At 25.7% G+C, this 24,783-nt stretch overlaps 1 protein-coding gene across 1 annotated transcript in view; it reads left to right on the forward strand.

The window, feature by feature from the left end:
• Nucleotides 1-24,783, forward strand: part of LOC101238517 (UDP-glucuronic acid decarboxylase 1) — a 46,332-nt gene that overhangs the window by 810 nt on the left and 20,739 nt on the right. The window contains exons 2-12 of the mRNA XM_065787847.1: nucleotides 8,798-8,890; nucleotides 9,307-9,361; nucleotides 9,608-9,665; nucleotides 10,390-10,433; nucleotides 15,244-15,304; nucleotides 15,487-15,605; nucleotides 17,726-17,787; nucleotides 17,906-17,970; nucleotides 23,686-23,725; nucleotides 24,118-24,177; nucleotides 24,259-24,380. Of these exons, the coding sequence (XP_065643919.1) occupies nucleotides 8,803-8,890; nucleotides 9,307-9,361; nucleotides 9,608-9,665; nucleotides 10,390-10,433; nucleotides 15,244-15,304; nucleotides 15,487-15,605; nucleotides 17,726-17,787; nucleotides 17,906-17,970; nucleotides 23,686-23,725; nucleotides 24,118-24,177; nucleotides 24,259-24,380 (774 nt within the window). The 5' untranslated portion in view covers nucleotides 8,798-8,802. The remainder of the gene's footprint in view (nucleotides 1-8,797; nucleotides 8,891-9,306; nucleotides 9,362-9,607; nucleotides 9,666-10,389; nucleotides 10,434-15,243; nucleotides 15,305-15,486; nucleotides 15,606-17,725; nucleotides 17,788-17,905; nucleotides 17,971-23,685; nucleotides 23,726-24,117; nucleotides 24,178-24,258; nucleotides 24,381-24,783) is intronic.

Genomic DNA, 24,783 nt, shown 5'->3' on the forward strand with positions numbered 1-24,783 from the left:
GATGGTTAACTAAAACATGTTTTAAAAATAGTAAACATTCCCATCTATCTGGTGGCAGGAATGACTTCATAACTTTCCATTAAATATTTGTACAAAACAAAAACTTGTTTCTAATTTAAACTAAATATGCAATTTAATTACTTTCAAGTGAATTATTTTTTATATACTGACCAAGTATATTCTTAATAATATATATATATATATATATATATATATATATATATATATATATATATATATATATATATATATATATATATATATATATATATATATATATGTATATATGTATTATTTTTTATATACTGACCAAGTATATTCTTAATAATATATATATATATATATATATATATATATATATATACATATATATATATATATATATATATATATATATATATATATATATATATATATACATCTATATATATATATATATATATATATATATATATATATATATATATATATATATATATATATATATATATATATATATATATATATGTATATATATATATATATACATATATATATATATATATATATATATATATATATATATATATATATATATATATGTATATATGTATATATATATATATATATATATATATTATATATATATATATATATATATATATATATATATATGTCTTTTAAATGGAAAACAAATGTTTTATTTAAATTCTAAACATAAAAATAAAATTGACCCAAAGCAATTTAATAAATGCTTGTATTTTTTTAGGAAACTTTTTTTTAAAGCCTTTGCTGAAAAAGTATATATATATATATATATATATATATATATATATATATATATATATATATATATATATATACATATATATATATATATATATATATATATATATATATATATATATATATATATATATATATATACATACATATATATGGGCAATTCCATTTTTAACTTGTGTTACACACGCAACAACTTTGTCAAATATTTGCCTATTTAAACTCTAAATTAAACTTTTAACTATTTTGTATGAAAGTTGTTAGTCTAAAGAATAAAATAAGCTAAAAAGTTTTGAGTCTGGCCAAATGAGGGCAAACTGAAAATGCCACTTAATTTACGTTACACCAAAAACAAGGTAAAAAAATTGCTTCAACTTTTAGGTCAGATTTCTGCGAATCAGTAAAGCAGTTTGTTTAAGAAACTTTCACAAGATGTTGAGAATTCTATACCAATTAAAAAGAATATTTAAAAATTCACCAGAGGTGACTGGCTAAGGAAAATAAACTGGTTTTTTTGATACAATATATTTAACTTATGTTACATCACTTATGTTATCGAGCGATTATTATCATGAATTTTTTATATCTATTATTAAGAGTTAGAGTTATGTAACAAAAGAATTACAGAAGTATTGAACTCATTCATTAAAAATAATTAACAAAGGAAACTTTAAAAAACAGGTGGCACACTTCCTGAGTGATTTTTCATAACTTATGATAATAATAATTATTATAATAACTTATGATAATTAATAATTTATGAAAGTTATCAATTGAAAATTTCTGCAAGACCAAGAGCAACTTTAAAAAATTATACTTTACTTTTACAACTTTATTAATACTTATTTGAGTCATTTCAATAAGAAAATCTTTTGGGTTTTTCAAAGTTTTTACTTAGGGTTTTGGGGTTTGTCAAAGTTTGTCAAATTGGGGTTTGTCAAAGTTTTTACTTAGACTTTTTATGTGTTATGCCTTATTTTTATTAGGTTGACTTTTTAAAATGCTGCAAAATACATTTACATTTAAATCTTTTAAAATATTTTTGACGTAAAAACTGCTATCACAGTTTAGAAGGGAGAGGGGTTCAGATATATGTGATCATTTATGACAGGAGGGAAGGGGTTAAGAAATGACAAATATAGGGTGACGTGCTTTATGATTGACACCACTTAATTGCATTTGCAAACTATTTGTTTTACGAAAACAAAAATAAAAAATGTTTTAACTGATTTTTTTTATATTAGGAGAATAGCAAATAAATCTTTAATTGTCTAAATAAAAATATTTGTATAACTTTTATTTTTATTTATCTGTGTATATTTATATGTCAACCAAAATAAGAATACATAAACAAATAAAAAAACAATAAATAATGTTAATTCTCCTAATTTAAAAAGTTTCAGTTAGAACCGAGTTTCAGAATAAAAAAATGTGCTTTAATTAAGCATCGCTTTTAACTTTAAATGTAAAAATGCTTTTAAGTTTTTACATTTTATATTACATCAATTTTTATATATTTACATTTTACATTTTATATATTTACATTTTATATTTTATATATTTACATTTTACATTACATTAGTTTTTACAAAAAATGCTTTTAACTTTAAATGTAAAAACTTTAAATGTAAAAATGTAACATTAAATATTCTTTCGCATATGGTATTAAAAAACTTTTAACTAAATTTTTGAAAAAAAAAAACTTTATCATGAAAATTGCAAAAGTTCATTTGTTATTTTCTTGAATTATATATATTTTATAAAGTATAAAATCTGATCAATAACAATTTGAACATGTTAGCTCTAATTTCGCGCTAAATTAATTCCAGTTATACAAATAAGTTCAAGGTTAAAATAACATTTTACAATGATACTTTTTTTATTATGCGACAATGAGAAAAACTGTAACTTTTGGAAACCTAAAAATGACTTAAATAAATTCATTTTAGTACTAAAGGTATTTTTTAAGGTATATACACAGAGGTGTAAATTCGAAGGGCATCTAAAAATAATCTTTTGATGCAATAAAGCCTCCCAAATATAATTTATTGCATCAAAGTTATTTAAATGCATTTAAATGTATTTAAAAAAATACTTTATAAAAAAAAACTAAAAAGTTTAATCATTTGAACAAAAATTTAAATTTTTTTTTACAAATTTCATTTAAGGATTTAGATATAAAGTAAAAGAACTGAATTTGTCAAAAAAAAAAATTATGTTATACAATTTTCAATTGTTTTCGACCTCCTTTCCCTCCCCTCCCCCTCATTAAAAGATTGTAACACTTTAGTAACAAGTCTTGTATGAGTTGTCACGAAACCGCTAACCCCTCCTCCTCCCCTCCTCCCTAAAGCATGATGTAATTTATGGACGACTCCTTTAGATTATTTAAATTATCTTTTAATATTGCTTATGTGACGTTTATTCTGAAAATATTATTAAATTATATTTGTTGTAAAAAAGGGCTTTTTTATATAAAACGAGCGCTCAATTTAAGTGAAAAAACTAATGTTGTATTTATCACCATGTATTTTATCTGAATGTAGAAAAGTGAATGTTTTTGTTAGTTTACAATATTGCTTTTATTTACGCAAATTATTTCTAGTCTACACTCTAGTCTTATAAGGATAAATGACTATTATATTCGAAAACTTTGATGAATGCCAAAAAAAAAGGAACGGATGACTCAAAATGTCAATGGGCAATCATAAATAATGAACTGGTTACTTTTAGTCACCCTTTTGGCAACCAACCAAAATTTTGAGTGTACACCCCTGATATATATATATATATATATATATATATATATATATATATATATATATATATATATATATCTTTATATCGTAATCAAAAGAGACTTTTATGATAAAAAAATCTCTCTTTCAACAACATTTGAGCAACATCAACAATTGAGTGACATTTTTTTTAATGTTGTCTAAAAGATTAAACAATTTAAATAATGCAGAAGTACATTAAGTTTTATCGTTTTTTAAAAAACTGCAATAATAATGACTAGAAAGTTTTTTTTATTATTAGTGTTTTTTTTTTCAATTGTTTTATAATAACTTTAAAACATGCAGGGAGTGTTGCTTCATTGATGGACATTTAGGTAAAACATGTGAGGAGTGTTACTTTTTTACTATAAAACACACCCATAGTGTTGCAACATCAACTATCTTATAGCATGCTGCTACAAGGGAGTGCTGCTACATTGACTATCATATAGCCTGCTGCTACATCAACTATCTCATAGCCTGCTACTACAAGGGAGTGCTACTACATCGACTGAGGGTTTGGTTTGGCAATCTATCATTTAAAAAAAATTTAGCTTTTTTTGTTCTGGTTTATATATATGGTTACAAACATGTCTTAGAACTTTGTACCTTTCCATTATGGTGCAAGAGTTCAACTAGTGCATATTAGCTGTCGGGACCAGTAATATGTATCATGGTAGTTCTTTATTCATTTTCAATAAGTTACATAAATTGGTAGAAAGTAATGATCTTAGCTTCATTAGCTTTATTAGATCTTACCGATGCTGTTTGCTCTTGCATTGCTTGAGTATTATATGCACATAGCATAACAAAGGTAATATTATAAGTTTTTATTGAATATTTTGGCTACTATAAAATTGAAGCTTTAATTTTCATACCAATTTTTTGCTTTTCTAAAATAAGCTTTGAAACTTCGTTTTGTTCTACTAAGCCATCTTTATTTTACTTGATGTAAATGCTGAAAAATTTAATAACAAACAAAAGCAAACTAACAAAATACTATAAATGCAGTAATATTGATCTACTTTAGAGTTATGTTAACCTCTACCAACAATTTATTTATTTAACCATTTATCTGGGGAATTTTTTTAAAAAGCAGATAGGGATGATGATTAAAAATGTATTAAAATAGTTATGTAATGGGAAAATATTAAAAAAATAAATTAAAAACATCTAAAATAAAATAGAAAACAGATTTTTTTTAAGTTACTTTGTGATAAATTTTTATTAAAAAAAAAAGTGATCATTTTTTTAAATAAAAAGTCAACTATAAAATCTTATTCCAAGAGCAAAATTACTAACAACACTAGTTAATTTGAGGTTTAAGCAAATTGTAGTATGGTAATGTTGTCTTGGCAACAACAATGTCAACAGTGAATAATGAAAAAGAGTTAAATAGAGTTATGGAACTAACTATAATCGTTTTTAATGATAGTTATGGGAAGTTTGACAAGTTTTTTTTCAGTTTATTTTAGTTGAACTAAAACTAAACACAGTTAACAAACAAAAATTAAAAAAAAAACTTAAAATGTTCAACTCTATTAACTCCCATACTCTCGAGTCCTTAATACAAGGTAGGGGGCGGGAATAAAAAGAGAGAGGGTCGGATTTTTAGTATAGATCTAATAAACAGGGGATTTTCAATAAAAGGGGGGGTGGAAATTTTTTTATGTTAAAATATAAGTATTTTTTACTAAAAATTTCAGTTTATAAAATCCAAACTAATCCAATAGGAAGTTATCAACAAAATACATCACAAAAATAACACCAATACAATATCATACACAAATAGCACATAGTGTAAAATATTTGCAAGTAAACATTACATTACACTAAATATTAACAGACATTTTCTAAATAATTATTAAAAGCTAGGCAACAAAACCTAGATATACAACAGTAACACATCTTGGAACTAAATGCTGTAACACCTCTGCTAAAATCACTGTTTAATTGGCAATCTTACTCTATGCCATTTTACATTTTTTTTATTACTAGAATTTTATTTATAAAAAAATAGCCGGCTAGTATAATAGCCTAGCCCTACACACATTGCAAATCACAACATTTGCTTGGCTAGTTTTATGACCTTACTCTATATGATTGGCTATGGATTTTAACATTATTAGTTTTTTTAAATCAGTTTAATGGATTTTACAAATCCATTAAACTGATTTAAAAAAACTTTATATTACAAATGATAAATACAATGAGGAGGTATACCTGAAGGAGTTAAGCTATTCGAAAACTTAACAGGGAAGTTATTTCTTTTAAGGTCATCAGTCTCAATTTGATCAGCGCTTAAATAAGTTTTGACCTCTTCCAATTAATGTTCAAGCACTTTTTTATTGATTGACAGTGATTCAACAATAGTAGGTGTTAAAATAACTCGTTTAGCATAATCATCTTGTTCAGCATCTCTAAATATCTTTTCAAGTCGTTTTCTCTAATGCAAAAGAATCTTCTTCCACTTCCAATTTTTATAGCCATATTTTCAGTTAATGCAAACTTTTGCACTGATTGTCAATGTAAAAAATATTTTGAACATGCTTCTACAACTTCAAGTCGTTGCCTGTTTTTCACAACAGGAAGTATTTGCCTAAGGTCTCCACCAATGAATATTTTCAATCCAAACAGGAAATTGTTATTACAAACATCTTTTAACAACCTATCAATTGCATTTAACACATGTTTAAGGATTATATATATATCTCATCAAGCAAAAGCAAACTGACTTTCCTGGCATGTGGTGAAAATACATTACATGTGATGTTATCCAATATTGGGACAATAAGTTTGAATAAGCCATGCAAAGTATGGATATACTTTGCATGTTGGTTTCAGCAATCAAATAATTACATGTAACTGTTTTCCCACTACCAGCTGGTCCATCCATAGAAAACAATTAGGAATGTTGATTTTCAACACTTAGCTGTTCATTCCATACTGCAAGGTTAGCATTACATACATTTTATTGATTGACATTGAGCAGCAGTCTCAATCTATTAACTTTGTCAATTGATTGTTGAACATTTCCATAAAAATTTAAAAGTTAAAATCTATGAATTTATCATTACCTGATTATTATTTTTTTACCTGTAAAAGTAACAGTCTAAATAAATATAGTTCTCTGGTTGGATTAACTTTACTCATCCTTACTATCACCATGTGTGCATGTTGTTGAGCAACAAGAAAGCTTCTTCCCTTCTATAAAATGCACTATCTGATTATCAGGGCGATGGGCTTTAAGGTCGATAATAATATTTGACAAAGGATTAAGGGATTATCAAATGCGGTAGTGGTGTAGTGGTAAAGCGCTCGCTTCAGAAGCGAGAGGTTCCGAGTTCGATCCCCACCACGTCCCTGGTAGTACCGCGCTCAACTTGTTTCTCCGCGCAGCGGCCTTGTTCGTCGAGGTTCGTGTTTCGGAGTTATAGAGTTGAGAGAGGGTTATAACCACTATTGAGTAGCCTCCTCATCTGTAGTGGCCTTCATGGTCTTGAGGAGGTGAATAACAAAAAAAAAAAAAAAAAAAAAAAAATGTTTTCCACAGTGCTTCAGGCGCACTAACATAACCACAATCTAAATAAGTGTTTACTTTATCATGATTAACCTGTTCGTTTATCGAAATAAATGCACAGTCTTGACACTTGCATATATATTTGTATAAAAGTTAAACAGTCTTTAATTAATTATTAATTAATTCAAGCCCACATTAGTGTGGGCTTGAATGTTTCTTTGATAGTCGCAGATTGTAAGGTACCACACAACAGTTATCTATATTTTCCTCTTTAATTTTGGTAGCCTAGAAATCATTATGATTTACGGCTGTGTAGCGAATCATATTTCTGTATACTCTTTAGGGTAATTTTTGCTACACACCCCATTTTTCATTCAGTGAGAATTTGAACTAAGTATGCCACATGAACCATGAATCATGCAAGTTTTACATCATAAAGTTCACAATTAATGATCGGATCTGGAATTTCTGCGAAGTAAAGTGAAGTAAAATTAGAAAATGTGTCAAATACATTTCAAACTCAGTAACCTGAGTAGCAGTTACAATGTTACCTAATACACCATGTTTAATATACAAAAAATACAATAAAAAGATCTACTTCACCATATTTCTTAGAGACTCTTAGCTGCTTAATGAATTTCTTATTTTTCTACTTCAGCTATGTTTTTAAATCCAAGAAAAAGTTGTATTTGTTAGTGACGATGATGTTCCATCTGCTTTTCGGGAAGTTGTTCAATCATGTAAGCAAAGATTTTTGCCACGCTTTCTCATTCTAAAATTTACTGCTGCAAGAGGATCTTAGATATACAGCTGACAATATGTTGAGGAATCTTGATCTGGCCTAAGATTATTAACACAGTTAAAAACTTGACAACGTTTTCTGAAATATGGATGCCCATGGTTCATAGGTAGAACAACATTAGGTGTAAATGAAGCAAAAGAATGATAGGAATTTTAATTTCTCATGTATTTTAAAAAAGTCATATTGGCATTTTGATCTACATAACTTTCTGTAAATAACTTTTGTAAACCTTGCCGAAATGGTGAAAGTGGAGGCAGATCTATCTTCCCATTATGGCAACATAAAAAATGTGTTTTCCACACTGCTGACAAATTTCATTTCTCCTAATTAATTATTTGGAATAGTATGACTTCTTGTTATACAATGCAGTCTTCTTTGTCTCACAGCTTGTTGATTAGTTTCATCTTACTCTTTAAGCCATTCAATTCTTTCATTTTGACAAAGACTATTTTCAACTTGCCTAAACACAATATCTTCATTTGGGTTTAAAATAATAGTAATATAAAATAATAGAAATAACCAGAGGTAAAATAATAGAAAGAATAAAATAAAGACCAGAGGTAACTGCTGCTACTGAGGATACAAAACCTAAAAGACAAAAGTTATTAAAATGGTAAATAAAAAAGTTAATTGAGTAGAGTATTTAAAAAAAAGCTTACTTCTCTCAAATCTACAAAAACTAAGAACTTACTGAGTTCTATATGTTTATCTAAATAGATAAAAAAAATTGTGTCAATAAAAACATAACAAAAATAACCTTTGGTTTACACTTTTTAACACCTGGTTATTATTTTATCTTTTTTCTACTAATCTTTTCACTTTTTTACTTTTTTTTCAATTAAATTGGACATTTATAAGATAGTACTTTTTAAGATTATAAATAAAAAATTCTTTTTTAATTAAAATCATGTATTTCTTATTGCATTAATATTTTAGATGGAATGGCACCTCGTATAAGTGCATTCAATATATTACAAGGAAGACTTCTCCTAACTGTGTTTATTTTCATACTAACAGCATTTATTATTGGTAAGTTTACTTAAATAAAAATATCAGTTGTGCTGAATTTACACACATTAAGGATGGACTTTTTTTTTTTAATTTTATTATTTGTCACATTATTTCTCTATAAGCTCCTTTAGAAATCATTTCGGTCTTTGATTTTATGTAAAACTTTAATATATTAGTTTGAATCTTTAAGTAATTCTTCTTGTTATTATTATTTAGTTATTCTTTGTTTTTTCTTGTTTTGAAAAATTTTTTTGCTCGTTTTAAAAATTAAAATTAATTAATTAAAAATAGTTGAGCAAATATTTAATAATTCAATTATTTATTATTATTAATTATTTTTCATTAATTTAATTAGAAAAAGTAACATACAATTTATAAGATTAATTGATATTTATATTATAATAAATATTATACATTTAAAATATTTATTTTAGTTTATTGTATACCAACACTGAATGAATCATCCAATCTTACATTAAGTTTTTCCAGGTATCAATTTTTACATTAAAAATCAAAGTTTTTTTGAACTTACAGCTAATGATGTAGTTGACCAGTAGTGACATAGTGTAGACCAAAAATTTATGGCTTAAGAAAATATGTTCTTTACATAGCATTTTTGCAAAGTATCTGCTGGCACCCCTTTATTTTTGAAGAACTTTTGTTTTAATAATATTAGGAACCCATTAAAAACCCTTAGTTTTTCTTCTTTGTTTTATTCCAAATTTTGTTTTAAAGATTTACAGACAATCTGCAAACACTTTTACTGAAGCAAGTGAAAGATCTCAATGATAAGGTAATCAAAGATGATTTATATTTGTTTTTTAACGTCAAACCTTTATTGTATTTGTATGTTTTCATTTGTTTACCTTTGCATTTTTCAATGGTTTTTTCTTGTCTTTTTTTGTTAATTTTCTTGTTGGTTTTTTTTGCTTTTCTTGTCAATTTTCATTAGTTTGTTATTTTTATTTGTAATGCAAAATGATTTTATTCATTTTTCATCTGGAATTTTTTTTTTAATCTTTATGTTATGAGATGAGCTTTACTTGTTAAATTCAGTTTGGATTTCTTCACTCAGATTTCACTCAGTTTTTTATTTTAACTACTTTAAATCATCAACAAAATAAAAAATAAATTATTTGATTACAACTACATGCTTTGGTAACCATGGCTGCCATTTCTCTGTAGTTGTTGCTACCTCAGTGAAATTTGGTTTTTATGGAGATTGGTAGCCCTCCAAATATATATATATATATATATATATATATATATATATATATATATATATATATATATATATATATATATATATATATATATATATATATATATATATGTATATAATACTTTTATTACTCTTTGATTTCTTTAAGGTTTAATATTTATTATTTAATATTTCAATTCAAAAACTCTAGTAATTCAAACATAATTAGATTAGGTATAGTGAAATAAAACCAAAGCAAAAAAATAGTATTTTATAACTTGTTTTTTAATTTTTAAAAGAAAATATTTATTTTTAGGTTATCAAACCTTTGGAAGAGAGAATTAATGACTTAGAAATAAAGTAAATATTTATATATTATTTTTGTAATATAAATATTTTTATTGGTTGCATTTGTATTGTGAAAAAACTATTATTATTACAATTTATAACTTCACTTTTATTTAGCAATATACAAAAGTGTCACTATAATAAAGTAAAGTTAATAATTTTTTTCGACTTGAAATTAAAAAATTTTTTAATAAGTTAATTTGCATATTTTTAATTGTAATGCGTTTATTACAGTATACTTATATTGAATTTTTTGTGCTCTAATTTTTAAAGAACAATGAAATAAAAAAATAAAAAAATTTATAAAACAACATTTTTTTTCTGCAAATTTTTTTAGAATTTATGCAATTTTATAATTTCATAATCCAGAGGGGTGCAAAATGGTTCATAGGTGGTGTAAAATGATCCATAGGTGTGTAAAATGATTCACCGGGGTGAAAAACACAAAATCTTTCATATTTTTTTGAAATAATTGAAAACTTAACAAAGTTTGTTAAAATTTTCTCATTTATGCTTTTCTTTGTTGTTAGGATTTTTTTACATATTTAATTTACGAGGAGAACATTTAAGGTGACCTTTAAGTTTAACATGATTGCTTCAACCTACACTCAGCTTTGTGTTTAGTATTATCGCTTCAAAATTATCATATATTACTTGATTTTTGTTAATGATTTTAAGTTGCGCGAGTTGTTCATTTTCTTACACTTTAGATTGGTTAACAAAATTTGAATAAAAGTATCCATGACAGCATTAGAGTTTTTTAGAAGACTCTATTGTGTTTTATTTTAAAAGGGTTATTTATAGGGTTTATTGCCATTTGATTGTTTTTGGTTTATTTATGCTGGAAGTACCTATTTTTAAAAATAGTTTTAGTGGAAATTTATTAGTATTTTCTGTTTGCATACTTTAGTTGTTTTAGTTTTATTTCTGGCGTTTTTATTAGAATTTTAATTTATTATGCTTAGTTTTTTCTACCGGTGGTATGATAAGTGATTTATTTAATTTTTTTTTATATTGTTGCAGTATATCTACACTTTTTATATCATATCATGAAAAATATATTAGTGTTTTACAAATTTGGGTATGGTTGGGTTTTGGCTATTTGTAGTGAGTCCTTTTTTACTGCAGTATGGATTTGGCATAAGTATTAGTGCTGATCCTCATCGAAACGCCAGTAATAATAGACGCGACTCTGAGGAGATGTTTATTACTTAATCACTACACAAATTATGTGTACACATTAGCAATAATGTTTTTTTTTCCATTCTGAGGCCTTTCATTGTTGTATACATACTTTTTATTTTTGTAATCAATTTTTTGTTTTATTTATTTTTTGTTTGGTGATATATTTTTTGTATATCTTTGTTCATATTAGTATTTATATAAAAATTTATTGTTTATTGTTATTGCTAGTACTGTTTAGGTGCATTGTCTGTCTTATTTATTTTTAAATATTCCTCTATTAATCTTTATTTTTGTCTTGTTCGAAAAATAATTTTCGAATAAGACAAAAATAAGCTTTGTTTGAAAAATAATTTTCCTTTATTCTAATGTACTTCATTTCTTCCCTCAGGCGTTCACTGCTTTTGTGTGACCATTCGGCAAATTTTATATGCCAAAGTTTTTAAATAATATTGGGCCTAGCCCGTAAGGGTTAGTGTTATGATCATCAAGCATGACTATTTTCCAAATCACAATTACTGTCACTATGAAAGAAGTTGTATGTCTTTGGAAGACGCCTGGGCTAGTTTTTTAGTCATAAGTTAGTTTTAAATCCATGCATAGGTGTTTAATCCATCTTGGTTTTCTGGAGTATGACTGGGCTAGCTTGGTGTAGTTAAGAGATAAATCTTTTACGCTGGTTACTAACAACACAAGACTCTACTGAATGACATAAACAGCATAGACTTACACATTACACCTATACACCCTTCTGCACATACAGCCTGTTTACATCGTTTGCATGCTTTTTGTTCTTTTTATTTTTTTGTTTTTTTTAAACTATCTTGGTTTGAACTCAGTCTTATTTAGATAATATTTTATTTTAATTGATAGTATGTAATTGGAATGTAGATATAGATTTGTATGTTATGTATATGTGGTTATCATGTATGATTGAGTTTTGATTTTAGGGTTCATATACATATAATTTTGTATTGTAGTTTATATATATACAGGGTGCAGAAAAAGTTCCGTACAAAAATATAAACAGCAAAAACACAAAAGTTCCTGTACAAGACGAGAAACAAATTACACTTTAATTTAAAACAAAATAATACTAAAAATTACTAAAAGAATACAAAGGAATACAAAAGAATATTAAAAACACACTATATATTACTATATATTGAAAGAAAATAATCATACAGATAATTTTTGTAAATTATACTTTTGTACGGGAACTTTTTCCGCACCCTGTGTGTGTGTGTATATACATATATATATATATATATATATATATATATATATATATATATATATATATATATATATATATATATATATATATATATATATATATTTATTTATATATATATATATATATATATATATATATATATATATATTTATTTATATATATATATATATATATATATATATATATATATATATATATATATATATATATATATGTATGTATATATATATAATCCTTTTTAACTAGCGGCTTTGACATGTTTTGTTGATGGACGCAGTATAATAAAGAAATCATTCAGGCTAAGTCAAATTTCTCACATCAATTTAACAATAAATTAGTTACCAACATATCAAAACATGTCCTAACAGATGATGAAAAAGAGCTTTTAAGTTTAGGATTAAATTTTGTTCCTTCAATTACAAATACGTCCCTTAATATTTACATAAAGGCTTGTAAAAAATTTAAAACAACCGTTCTCCAACAACTCTTTTTTGGGACCGAATAGATAAGGAGGCATCCATTTCATAAAAAATCAAATTGGTCTCCCCCTATGATGAAAAACAAAACTGTTATAAGTTACCGAAAGATGAAAAAAATTTAACTCCTAAACTTATTCACGCACTAAACTCCCTTATGTTTAATCCCACAATTACCATAAAAAAGGCCAACAAGGAAAGGGGTATTCGTATTTTAGACAAAACTGACAATGAAGAGATCTCTCTACTTTTATCAGATAAAAACACATAAACTACTCACAGAAAATCCAATAAAAAGTATAGCAAGAGATTTAACAATCTTATTGATTATATTAACAATCTAATTGATTATATGTTTCTTCATCATATGATTGATAAAAAAACATCGGAGTTCCTATTTACAAAAACACCCCTTTGTACACCCCTGTTTTATGGCCTTCCCAAAATTCATAAGATAGGCATTCCCTTAAGACCAATTGTCTCTGGTTGTGACGGACCAATTGACAACTTATCGTTCTTTATCACAGAATTTATTCAGCAAGTTGCTGAGCACCTACCAGCATACTTAAAAGACACAACACACTTCCTTAAACTCCTTCAATCTCATTTACTAGAAACCAACAATTACATCCTTATCATGGCTGATGTTATATCTTTGTATACAAACATTCCTCACCGCAAAGGTATTGACACTGTAAAATTTTATTTAAAGAGAGCCTACCATATAACGGACCCATAAAATGCCCACTTATTGCTTTTGTTGACATTATATTAGAAACCATATTAACCCACAGCAGCTTTCAATTTTCGACTGATCACTTTTTACAATTAACAGGTACTACCATGAGAACACGTATGGCCCCGCCCTACGCTAATTTATTTATGGGAAGATTTGATGAGAAAATAATTGACCAATTTTCAATGTGGATTTCTTTTTATAAATGATTTATAGGTATATTTTTTATTTTTCATGGACCTCCAGAGAAACTAACACAAGTTTTCGAATTTATGGCTGCTATCCACCCCACGATCAAATTTACTTTTAATAATTCTACCAATTCTATTTATTTCATGGACCTAACAATAATCAAAAAACTAGATGGACAGTTAGAAACAACAATATACAAAAAGGCAACAGAAACAACAGTACTATTACATTATAATTCATTCCATCCCTCTCATCAAAAAAGCAACTTAGTATATAGCCAAGTATTAAGATTATACAAACAATTACAACCTAATAAAAGAGCTACAACAATTAGCACAAATTTTAGTTATACGAGGCTACCCTAGGTTTATAAGGTTTATAAACTTCTTTGACTAACAAGGCTGTTGAATAAAAAAGTTCGAAAATATATATATATATATATATATATATATATATATATATATATATATTGATTTTTGGATTGCTTGAGTTTCATATTATGTAACTAATTAATTTAGTCTATGGCTAACTAGGTGTCAGTGCAAATCTTAGTTTATGGCTAACTAGGTATCAAGTAGGTAGTACTTTTTTTTCAGTCAACTGTCAAGCTGTTTATTTTGTTCTCAAATTCAATTATCATGTTCCTTAAACATTTTTACCATTTAACATTTTAACCTTTTTTAACCTATTAACATTATTAAGTATATTTATTTTACAATCTGTACATAAAAGTAAATTGCTTTTTTGAGAAAACATTGTTTTTGAGTAGGTGATTAGTCATGGTGAGTCTATCTTAGAAAATAGGTCTAATATAAAACTCCCAATCGCTCTAGTTGTATTCACTGTTCATTTTCCATATGTTTATTATTTATTTTTTATGTTTTGTTCTTAAATTAGATTAATTTTTTTTTAAACTTTAACTTTGTTACTTATGTGGTGTTTTTAAAAACTTTGTTACTTATGTGATGTTCATAAAAAGAGTGTTGTTTTTTTCTTTAGAAACAAAAATAAATATGCAAGTGTGAAGTATCTTGCAGAAAAAGATCGCAAACGAATTCTTGTTAGTATAATTAAATAGATAGCATAATTTTTTTTTATTAATATCTGAAAATATCTGAAATAGAAATTTATATACTGATATAAATTTTTTTATTGTTTTAAAGTGTGTTTATATTATAAAATGAACATATATGTTAATATTTATACATTTGTGAACTTATATATTAATTATAATTTTTTTAGATAACTGGTGGGGCAGGATTTGTAGGCTCCCATCTTACAGATTCATTATTACTAGCAGGACATGAAGTAACTGTAGTTGATAACTTTTTTACTGGTAGAAAAAGCAACATAGAACACTGGTAATTTTTTTATAACTATTGTTTTGAGTGAGAGAAAAAGAGGATTGGTGTCACTTAGATGTAAGTTGTTCACGACTTACATCTAAGTGACACCAATCCTCTTTTTCTCTCACTCAAAATAATAGTTAAATATAGAGAATAAATAGAGAAAAAGAGGATGGGTGTCAAATGTAAGTCATGAGAGAAAAAGAGGATGTGTGTCAGTTAGATGTATGTCAGAGCAAAAGAGGTAGGGTACGTCTAGGACTGTGAATTTTAGATAAAGCTTCTAATATTTTATGGCATTTTTCATTATATAATATTAGCTGTCAGGACTTGTAAAACTAGTCATGATATGAATATTTATTATTCATCCAACCATTTACTCTTTATATCTCTATTTTAATTGCATATCATCAACCAAAACTCATTCTTGAGTATCATCAACCAAAACTCATTCTCGCTTGACTCGTCATTCAGCAAAGTCTCATTCTTTTACTGTATCTATCTCTCCATGCTCTAAAAACTTTTTTAGTTTTTTTTTCCTGCACTTCAACACATTGGAACTCTCTTCTATTTTCATGTTTTCCTGATTCATACAATAATCAAATTTTCAAATCTTCTGTCAACCATTTCCTTGCTCTATAAACTCTATTCTTTTTTCTAGTAACTCCCAACTTAATAGCGCTTGCTTGCAGCCTTGTTAGGATGTTAGGAGTAAGTAAGAATTTAAAAAAAAAAAAAAAATTACTGTAATTTTTAACATTATCAAATTATCTAATGGAAAAAAAAAGTTGCGCATTTAAATATTATAATTTTATAACAACTTGCATTTTGCTGATTGGGGGATAATTGGAGGGTCCAGAATGTTCACCAGAGTTTTTGAAAATTGGAACAACAGATGCCAATTTCCAACAGGCAGAAAAACAAGATTCAGTCAAGCACTTATTAAATAGTTTAGATAAAATTGAAGAGAGTTCTGCAGAATAATTTTGTAAGACTGTGACAGGAATGTTGTCTTGACCACACGCCATAGAAGAGTTTAATTGAAATATGACTTAAGCAACGGAACCCGGAATGATTTAAATGTCTAACAATGGGTTAACAATCAAGAGTTGAATTAGAAGAAAAGTTCTTTGCAAATAGTTCTGCCTTATCCTTGGGAGAGGTAATAAGATCAGTCCCTTATTAATTTTAGCAATAAATTTGTTTCAAATTTAATCATGAAATCGCTAATATGTCATATGAAATAAGGGGAGCCTTGAGGAAAAAGCTTTAGGCTTGACTTTAAAATTTTGAATCACCTTATTGATTGTTTTATTGGATCTGATGATTGACTTATGACTCAGCTGGTTGGCCAAAAGCTTGTACCTGTCTCTTCCTAGTGTACCATTGCAAACTGGTGAGCTTGATGTTTTAATTAGTTGGTATCTAGTGTGATGACATCATTGTATTTTCTGTCAAAGTCTCAATCAGATAATTTGATTAGCAAATCTACAAGAGTTAATTCAAAGTTAACCATAGCTGATTGTTTCACCTTTCTCATGAACATGCTTGTAATGAGTTACTACTAGTATGCTGTGTGATTAATCAGCTTTGTTGAAGCATTTTGAGTTTGCTACTTTGTACTTTAGACACTGCAAACACAACTTGCAATTCATATTTAAAAGCCCCATTTACTAAGTTAAAAGTTAATGGATTACATTCAACCTCAAAATTTACTGTATCCATTTTTAACTCGAAAGCTTTTACTAGAATAGTTAACTAGATTAGTTCTAAAAAATATTTATCAAAATTTATACCAAAATTCAATTTAAGTTCACTGATAGCAAATTTCATTTCTGAGAGTACAATGTCTATTTTTCATCGAAAGAAAAAAAAATTTATTCAAACAATTTATCAAAAAAAAATTTTTTTTGATAATTTAAGTTTTATATTCTGTTATTCAATAAAAAATTTTCTACAACATAGTCAAAAAATATTTGGGTTCATTCAATAATAAGTTTTAAAAAGATGAAAAAATAGCAAAAGAATAAATATTATCATAAATGTTTTAGCCTCTATTTCATTCTAACCCTGAACATTCTATTCATTTTAAATTATAATTTTGTTTGTATTAAATGTTTAACTTTTGCTATAAGGATTGGTCATGAAAATTTCGAACTAATCAACCATGACGTAGTGGAACCACTATATATTGAAGGTGTAAAAAATTATTTTTTATCATTTTTATTTGTTTGATATTGTAATTTTTCAAAAACTCTTTGAAGTGATGAAAAAATTATGCTTTTTCAAACAAGAATTTTCATAATTTTGTTTAGTTGATCAAATTTACCATCTTGCATCTCCAGCATCTCCTCCTCATTACATGTATAATCCAATAAAGGTTTGTTATTGTTTGTATGTTTGTTAGGTTTGTTATGTAGCATTATGTTAAAGTTTGTTATGTAGCATTAATTTTACTATGTAATTTATAAATCCGCAAGCAGAAAATTACACAATAAAAAGCAGGCTAAAGTAAGTCCTAAAAACATTAATTGTCAACCCTTATCTTGTTTTAGGACTGGTAACAAAGTTTAACAAGCATCTCAACACTACAACATGCACCTTAATTACTTATAGATACACTTTTGACTGATCTGTTTTTATACTTTTGAGAGTTAACCAAGACACATACGCATGCGCACACACACAAACACACATGCACACACATATATAACTACTGATAACTCTGATGGTAATTTAATCAAAAGATTATATAATATTATTTAATATTTTACTTATGCCAATAAAGTGAGTTTCACTTCTTAAAAAGTAAAACTCACTTTAAAATAAGATATGTTAAAATCTCCCTTTAAAGTTAAATATGCTTACAAATCCTTCAGTATTTAAAAATGTCAAAGCAACACTGAGCTGTCAAAAGAAATTTGAAAATTAAAAGATGCTTACAAAAATCCTGTGTTTAAGTAAAAAATAATCAGGTGTTGTCAAACATACAACCTCTTAACCAAGTTTCTTGATTTAAAAATATGGCTAATGATTTATGTTTATCTGACCTTAAAGTTTAACTTGTTTATTACTTGTGTTCATAATTCAGTTTTTATTTTCAGAATGTGACTTTATTATAATATGACTTACTTTATTTGTTATTGAGTTGTTTTTTGATTTGTTTATTTAATACACCCTAATCCTTGCTGAGACTGTAGTATCGATGATACTGTAAATTAAAACAGTAAGAAAACAGATTAAGGGTTAAATCAATGATGGTAGTCTAATTTAGTTTTAGTTCAAATAAATTCAGTTGATTAACTTTTTAGTTCAACTGAAATCAGTTATATAATAGTTTATATTTTAGTTTTTACTTGGATTTTTTATTTCTGAATTTTTAGAGTATTATTAAATTAGTTGACTAAAATGAGATTTAGTCAACTAGTTAGATTTATTTAGATTTAGTTAGATTTATTAAAATTAGATTTAAAAATAATATAATAACAGCTTAAAACTTTCACGCACAAAGGCAGTTTACAAAAATAGTCATTCCATGTGAAATCATCCACAAAAAAAAATGGTTTTGTCACCCATATAGCTAAGAATTGTTTTATTTTTACATCATTTGCAGTCCATTTTAAATAAATGATAACTGCTAACCCATGTATATTTTTAGCTAAAAATATATACGGGTTGGTGAGAGCATTTCAGCATTTTTTTAGTTATTTGATACAACAACTTTGTAACTTTGACATATCTTGGTAATGGTTTGAAGGATTTCCCTTTTGGGACCCAAATAGGTATTTTTTAGTATCCAAACTTATTTTTTCATAACTTATATTGTATTTGAACTAACAGGAATAAAATGATACATCCTTGTGCCAGAAACTGTTTTACCATCTAAATATATTTTTTCTAAATGTGCTTGAGTTTCGTGAATTTCCTCTATTGAAAATAACTTGAAACAAATAAACATCCAAAATCTGTCCCTTAGTTGTTTGTTTTAGACTTTTTTGACAAATTACTCTTAACATTCCCATCAAAATCACATCCATCCCATCACAGGAGAATTTATCATGGCTATTAGCAAAAAATACTCATTCAGTATTTAAATCAAAGCATTAAAATTTTTCAAAACAGTTAAAGATGCTTGTTAAGTATTACGACAAAAGCACAATATTTTTTTAATTCTTCATAAATATTTATTTAAATAATGTTTGTAGGCATTTTAATTAGCTTATTTGTAAAAACGTTAATTTTGATTTTTCTTACCTAATGGCATTTTGAAAAACGGCTGCAGAATAGTCCTCTAAAGTTAGCACACAGCGAATCAAACTTTTTTTTTTTTTTTTTTTTAGAAATTAAAAAATACAAAAAAATAGAAAATTTTAATTATTTCAAATACAAAATTTAGTTTTTAGAATATTTAGAATATTAAGTGAAATTAAAGCATTTTTCAATACTAATCTCCAATTAAAAAAAAAATATATATATATATATATATATATATATATATAAATATATAAATATATATATATATATATATATATATATATATATATATATATATATATATATATATATATATATATATATATATATATATATATATGTATATACATTAATTGAGATTTAATTTTGAAACTTACTAAACTTTTAAAGTTAGCTTCAAAAGTTTAGCTTGGTTTTGAAGTTGTTTTTGGGTTGAACCTTAATAAGGAATGTGACCATTATTTTTTATGCATAATGCACGTCTTATTCTTATAGAATTAAAAGGTCACAACAATAATACTGTTAAACAAGTTTTCACTTAAAATAATCTTAAATCTCTCTTAGATCTTGACCTAAAATTAATGGTTCTTTAGAAAGTTTTTAGTCAAACACAATCCAAGCATTTTTAATTGGATTCAGATTGGTTGATCTAGCGGCCACTCAAGTACCTTAATACTGTTTTGCACAAACCACTCTGTTACAGATTTTGCTTTATGGCGTGAAGCGTGTCTTATTAAAACATCTGCTTGTTGTCAAAAATAAACGTCCTTGGCAGGCATTAAATTGTTTTTAAAGGTGTCAATGTATCAATGCTGATCTATTCAATCATTGTTAAACATTCCGTAAATAGAATTATCATCAGTGATACTTGTCATTTTTAATCATCCAGAATGCTTTTTGTCAATAAAATGCTGTTTGATTTCTTGACTTATTGTTTTTTTTTTCTATTGCAAATTTTTAAACTTCTAATATTATTATTATCTAGAGTTAATCAAAAATAATGAATTATTGTAAAATGAACTTTTAAAAATGCTATATATAACTTTAAACATATTTTTGTAACATTTTTTTAAAAAATAAATTGTAAAAGTGACTTTTGCATTAATTTTGGTTTTGATTTTCTTTACAGTTTTTTAAGTATCTATTTTGTGTTTTTGCTATAACTGATTGTGTAGTAAGGTCGTCAATGCTGTCACATAACAAATCATTAAATTCTAGTGAAAAAATCTAATGATTATAGCAGTATTGTTGTATGGTCAGTAGTATGCCATTGGTTAAACACTGTATCTTCTCCTAGCTCATGGTCTATGAACTCATGCACTAAACAACTTTTTAAAGTTTAAATACCTGATGATGGCTTTATAGGCACTTTGAAAACAAAAAAAGGTGAAATTTTATTAAAGAAGTGTTCTCTTATAAGATCGTTATAAAAGGTACAGTTAGTGGGATTCAAAAAATTTGTATACACATGGAGCTGTCAAAAGCTCCACGCGGTGTGGGTTTGGTCACGTGGTGTGGGTTTGGGTGTGGGTTTGGTTGTGAGTTTGGTTGTGGGTTTGGTCAAAATAATTTGGTAATTGGTGAAAAAGGTCCAGGGCATAGCTTACGTTGTTAAGAACAAACAATTAAAGTCATAAAATCTTTATTATCTTTTATTCCACTTAACTGCATTGAAAAGAAAGTTTGCATTTAATGATGGTGTATACACATACATTGTGAGTACCTGATGCATTAGTTGTAATGCACCACTTAGATTTCAGAGTACAAAACTTTGACAAAATGATCTTTGGAATATGTTATTTTTAAATGCAACATTCATTAAGATTGAGTTTTAATAATATTTTTTGCACATGTTTTTCTTGATACTTACAAAATCTTTTTTTTCTAGCATCATTATTGAAAACATATCGCTTTGAACTTAAAATTTAATCATGAATTTTAATAAAATATTTTTATTTTAACTTATTAGTTTTGCTGTAACTATAATAAATGTTAGACTACCTTTTTTAGGTAATAGCACTTTGTTTACTTTCCTTGTGTGTTCCAAAAGGTTTGCAACACAATGTAATTTTTCTCTCAAAATATTTTTTATAAAACAAAAATCCTAAAATATTTTCCATAGCTCATAATTCTAATTGAACTAAATTTTTTTCTTTTAAATTTGTTTGCCATATTTTTTCTTTCTGTTTATAAGAAAGATATTTAAGTTGAATAAAACTTTGTTTTTTAAAATCCAGTTTGGTGGCGATGAATGTTGTGAGTTTTTCCTATGTCACATTTCTCCATATTCAATATATTTATTATTTATTAATTTATTGTTAGCTAAAAGAATAACTAAACAACAAATGACTTGCATGTGTTATATGATTTTAAAAGACAATTTTACTCAAATTTTGTAAACACCATTGTGTTTGCTTCAAAAATAATATAACTTGTTAGACATTTAACAATTTGAAACAAATAATGAAAATAAATTAAAGTTCAACAAAACAATATCTTTTGTTTGAAATACAAAAACAAAAAAATTTTAAAATTCAAAAACATTGCTTTTCATTATATATCTAAACTGCATATTAAAAATAATTTCTTTAAGGAATAAGTATGCCCATGACTATGAATATATCCTAAACTATTATTATTAAATATTAAATATTAAATAAAACTATGTTAAAGTTTTTATTAAAAAAATTGTTTTTAAAAACATTCTATTTCCTTGAGCACAAATCTCATTTTTTTAGTAGACCTAAGATAAAGTAATCATATACAATCAACATTTTTATTGCGGATTTGGAGTTGCAGTCTTTATGTTAGCTTCAAAAATTAATTACTTACAAAAATCAATTACTTATTAAGTCAATAAATTTGATTAAATTTGCATAAACAAGGCTTTTTTTGAGACTTTGAAGTCCTTAGTGTATTTTCGAATTCCTTGAGCAAAAATTTAATTGGGTTTAAAATTTTAGGAAAATTCTCAAACCATTGTCTCTTCAGAAAATGCTGAATCAGCATTATTTCAACTGATGATTTATATATATACACACACAACTTCCATGCGTGACCGTACACATACATTAACTGCACTTAAACCATTCCTGTGACTTTATGATACATATTGTTATCCTGTAGCTTTCTAGAAATTTTTACTTATAAATAAAACACTATTTAAAAAAAAAATATACTGTTAAAACTTATATTTTCAGAGGGATTAAATTCATTTATCTAGTAACTAAAATTTGCATATTTTTGTTCTGTGCATGATTCATTTTAAACTTAATTTATTCTTTGATAATATTACTTAAATATAACATTCTTTGTTTACAAAATATAGATTAGATTTAATATAGATTAGAATTAAATGTAAGTAAATTGGAGATTTTGGTAGTTTTTTTATTATGAAAATCATAGACAAAACATATATGAGTTTTTATGGGTGTTTTTGGAAACACCCCAGTTTTTCTTTAGTCTTTATTTAATAAATAATGACAAAACTAGTTTAATTTTTTAATTAAAGAAGTTCTTATTCAATAAATTGTGGCAGTATAAAAAAGTCAATGTTCATAAATCAAAAAAGCAAGTAAAAAGAATTTTACGGCATCACAAATCCTATTATGCATAAGTGTTATGCATTTTTTGTTTATAACTAAGCCTAAAACTGTAAAAAATTAAACTAATAGTGTTAAACTAAATGTAGAAGTTACGTGTCTGTATAGTGCGTTTGTGGTATTTAAGTTATTTCAGTGTTACATGCACTTTTAATTGGTTATCTTTTCCTAAAACAATGGTGCATATGTGTTATGATATATCCAGAGAATTTTAATATTTTTAATTTAATTTTTTTTAGACAATCAAAACAAATACAATTGGTACATTAAACATGTTAGGTGAGTTTCATCTAAACAGTTTTTATTTTTATTGGTAATATTGTTGTAGTTGATGATACTGATTAATAGCCCTAAGCAGTCCTAAAAATAAGCTCTATAACATTATTTGAAATTGTAATAATAAATAAAAAGTTTAAACAAAAAAAGCAAATTAGCTGTAAATCAAAGATATTTTATAACTTTTTTATAGAAATGCTTCTTTAATTATTTTTTTAAAAAACACAATAGACAATTGAATCTGTTGATCATGTGATTCAATACTCTGTAATACTTTAAAACTTTAAATTATTCATAGAATAATTTAACATAATTAAGTACACTACTGTTAGCATCATAATTGATTATTATTTTTATTATTGCTTTTATTTTTTTTCAATTTGCTTTTTATTTAGGACTGGCTAAAAGAGTTCGTGCTCGATTACTCTTAGCGTCAACTTCAGAAGTATATGGAGGTAAAGGTTTTTTTAAATTTTTTTTTTGTAAAAGCATAGTTTTTAGTTTTTTATTATAAACTTTTATTTTGTTTTAATTAGATCCTGAAATGCATCCTCAACCTGAATCTTATTGGGGTCATGTAAATCCTATTGGTCCAAGAGCCTGTTATGATGAAGGAAAGCGAGTTGCAGAAACTATGTGTTATGCATATGCTAGACAAGTGTGTTTTTGTTAAATAAACTTTTTTATCATCATCATCATCATCATCATCATCATCATCATGTTATTGAATAAATTAGAAACTGTTTAAAAAATTAGAAAATTTCATTAATAAAGTTAACGAGCTTTATTCACAAAAGTAAACTTTAAAAAATATATGAGCAAAATACTTAACAAAAAAACCTTTATTTTGCCTAATTTTTATAAATTATATCAAGTTCCTAAAATGTCTCAAGATAACAAATTTTCAGAAATGTATTTTGATTGATTTAATTTTTTTAATGTTAAGTTCATTAGATTTCTCAATTCAATAAACTTTTAGAAATTTCTTGCTGTATGTTATCCTTAACAGTTTTTGTAAAATTATTTTGAGAAATTAATGTATATTTTTAATGTATATTTAA

The sequence above is a fragment of the Hydra vulgaris genome, chromosome 01 (assembly GCF_038396675.1).
Source record: "Hydra vulgaris chromosome 01, alternate assembly HydraT2T_AEP".
Classification (NCBI taxonomy): Eukaryota; Metazoa; Cnidaria; class Hydrozoa; order Anthoathecata; family Hydridae; genus Hydra; species Hydra vulgaris.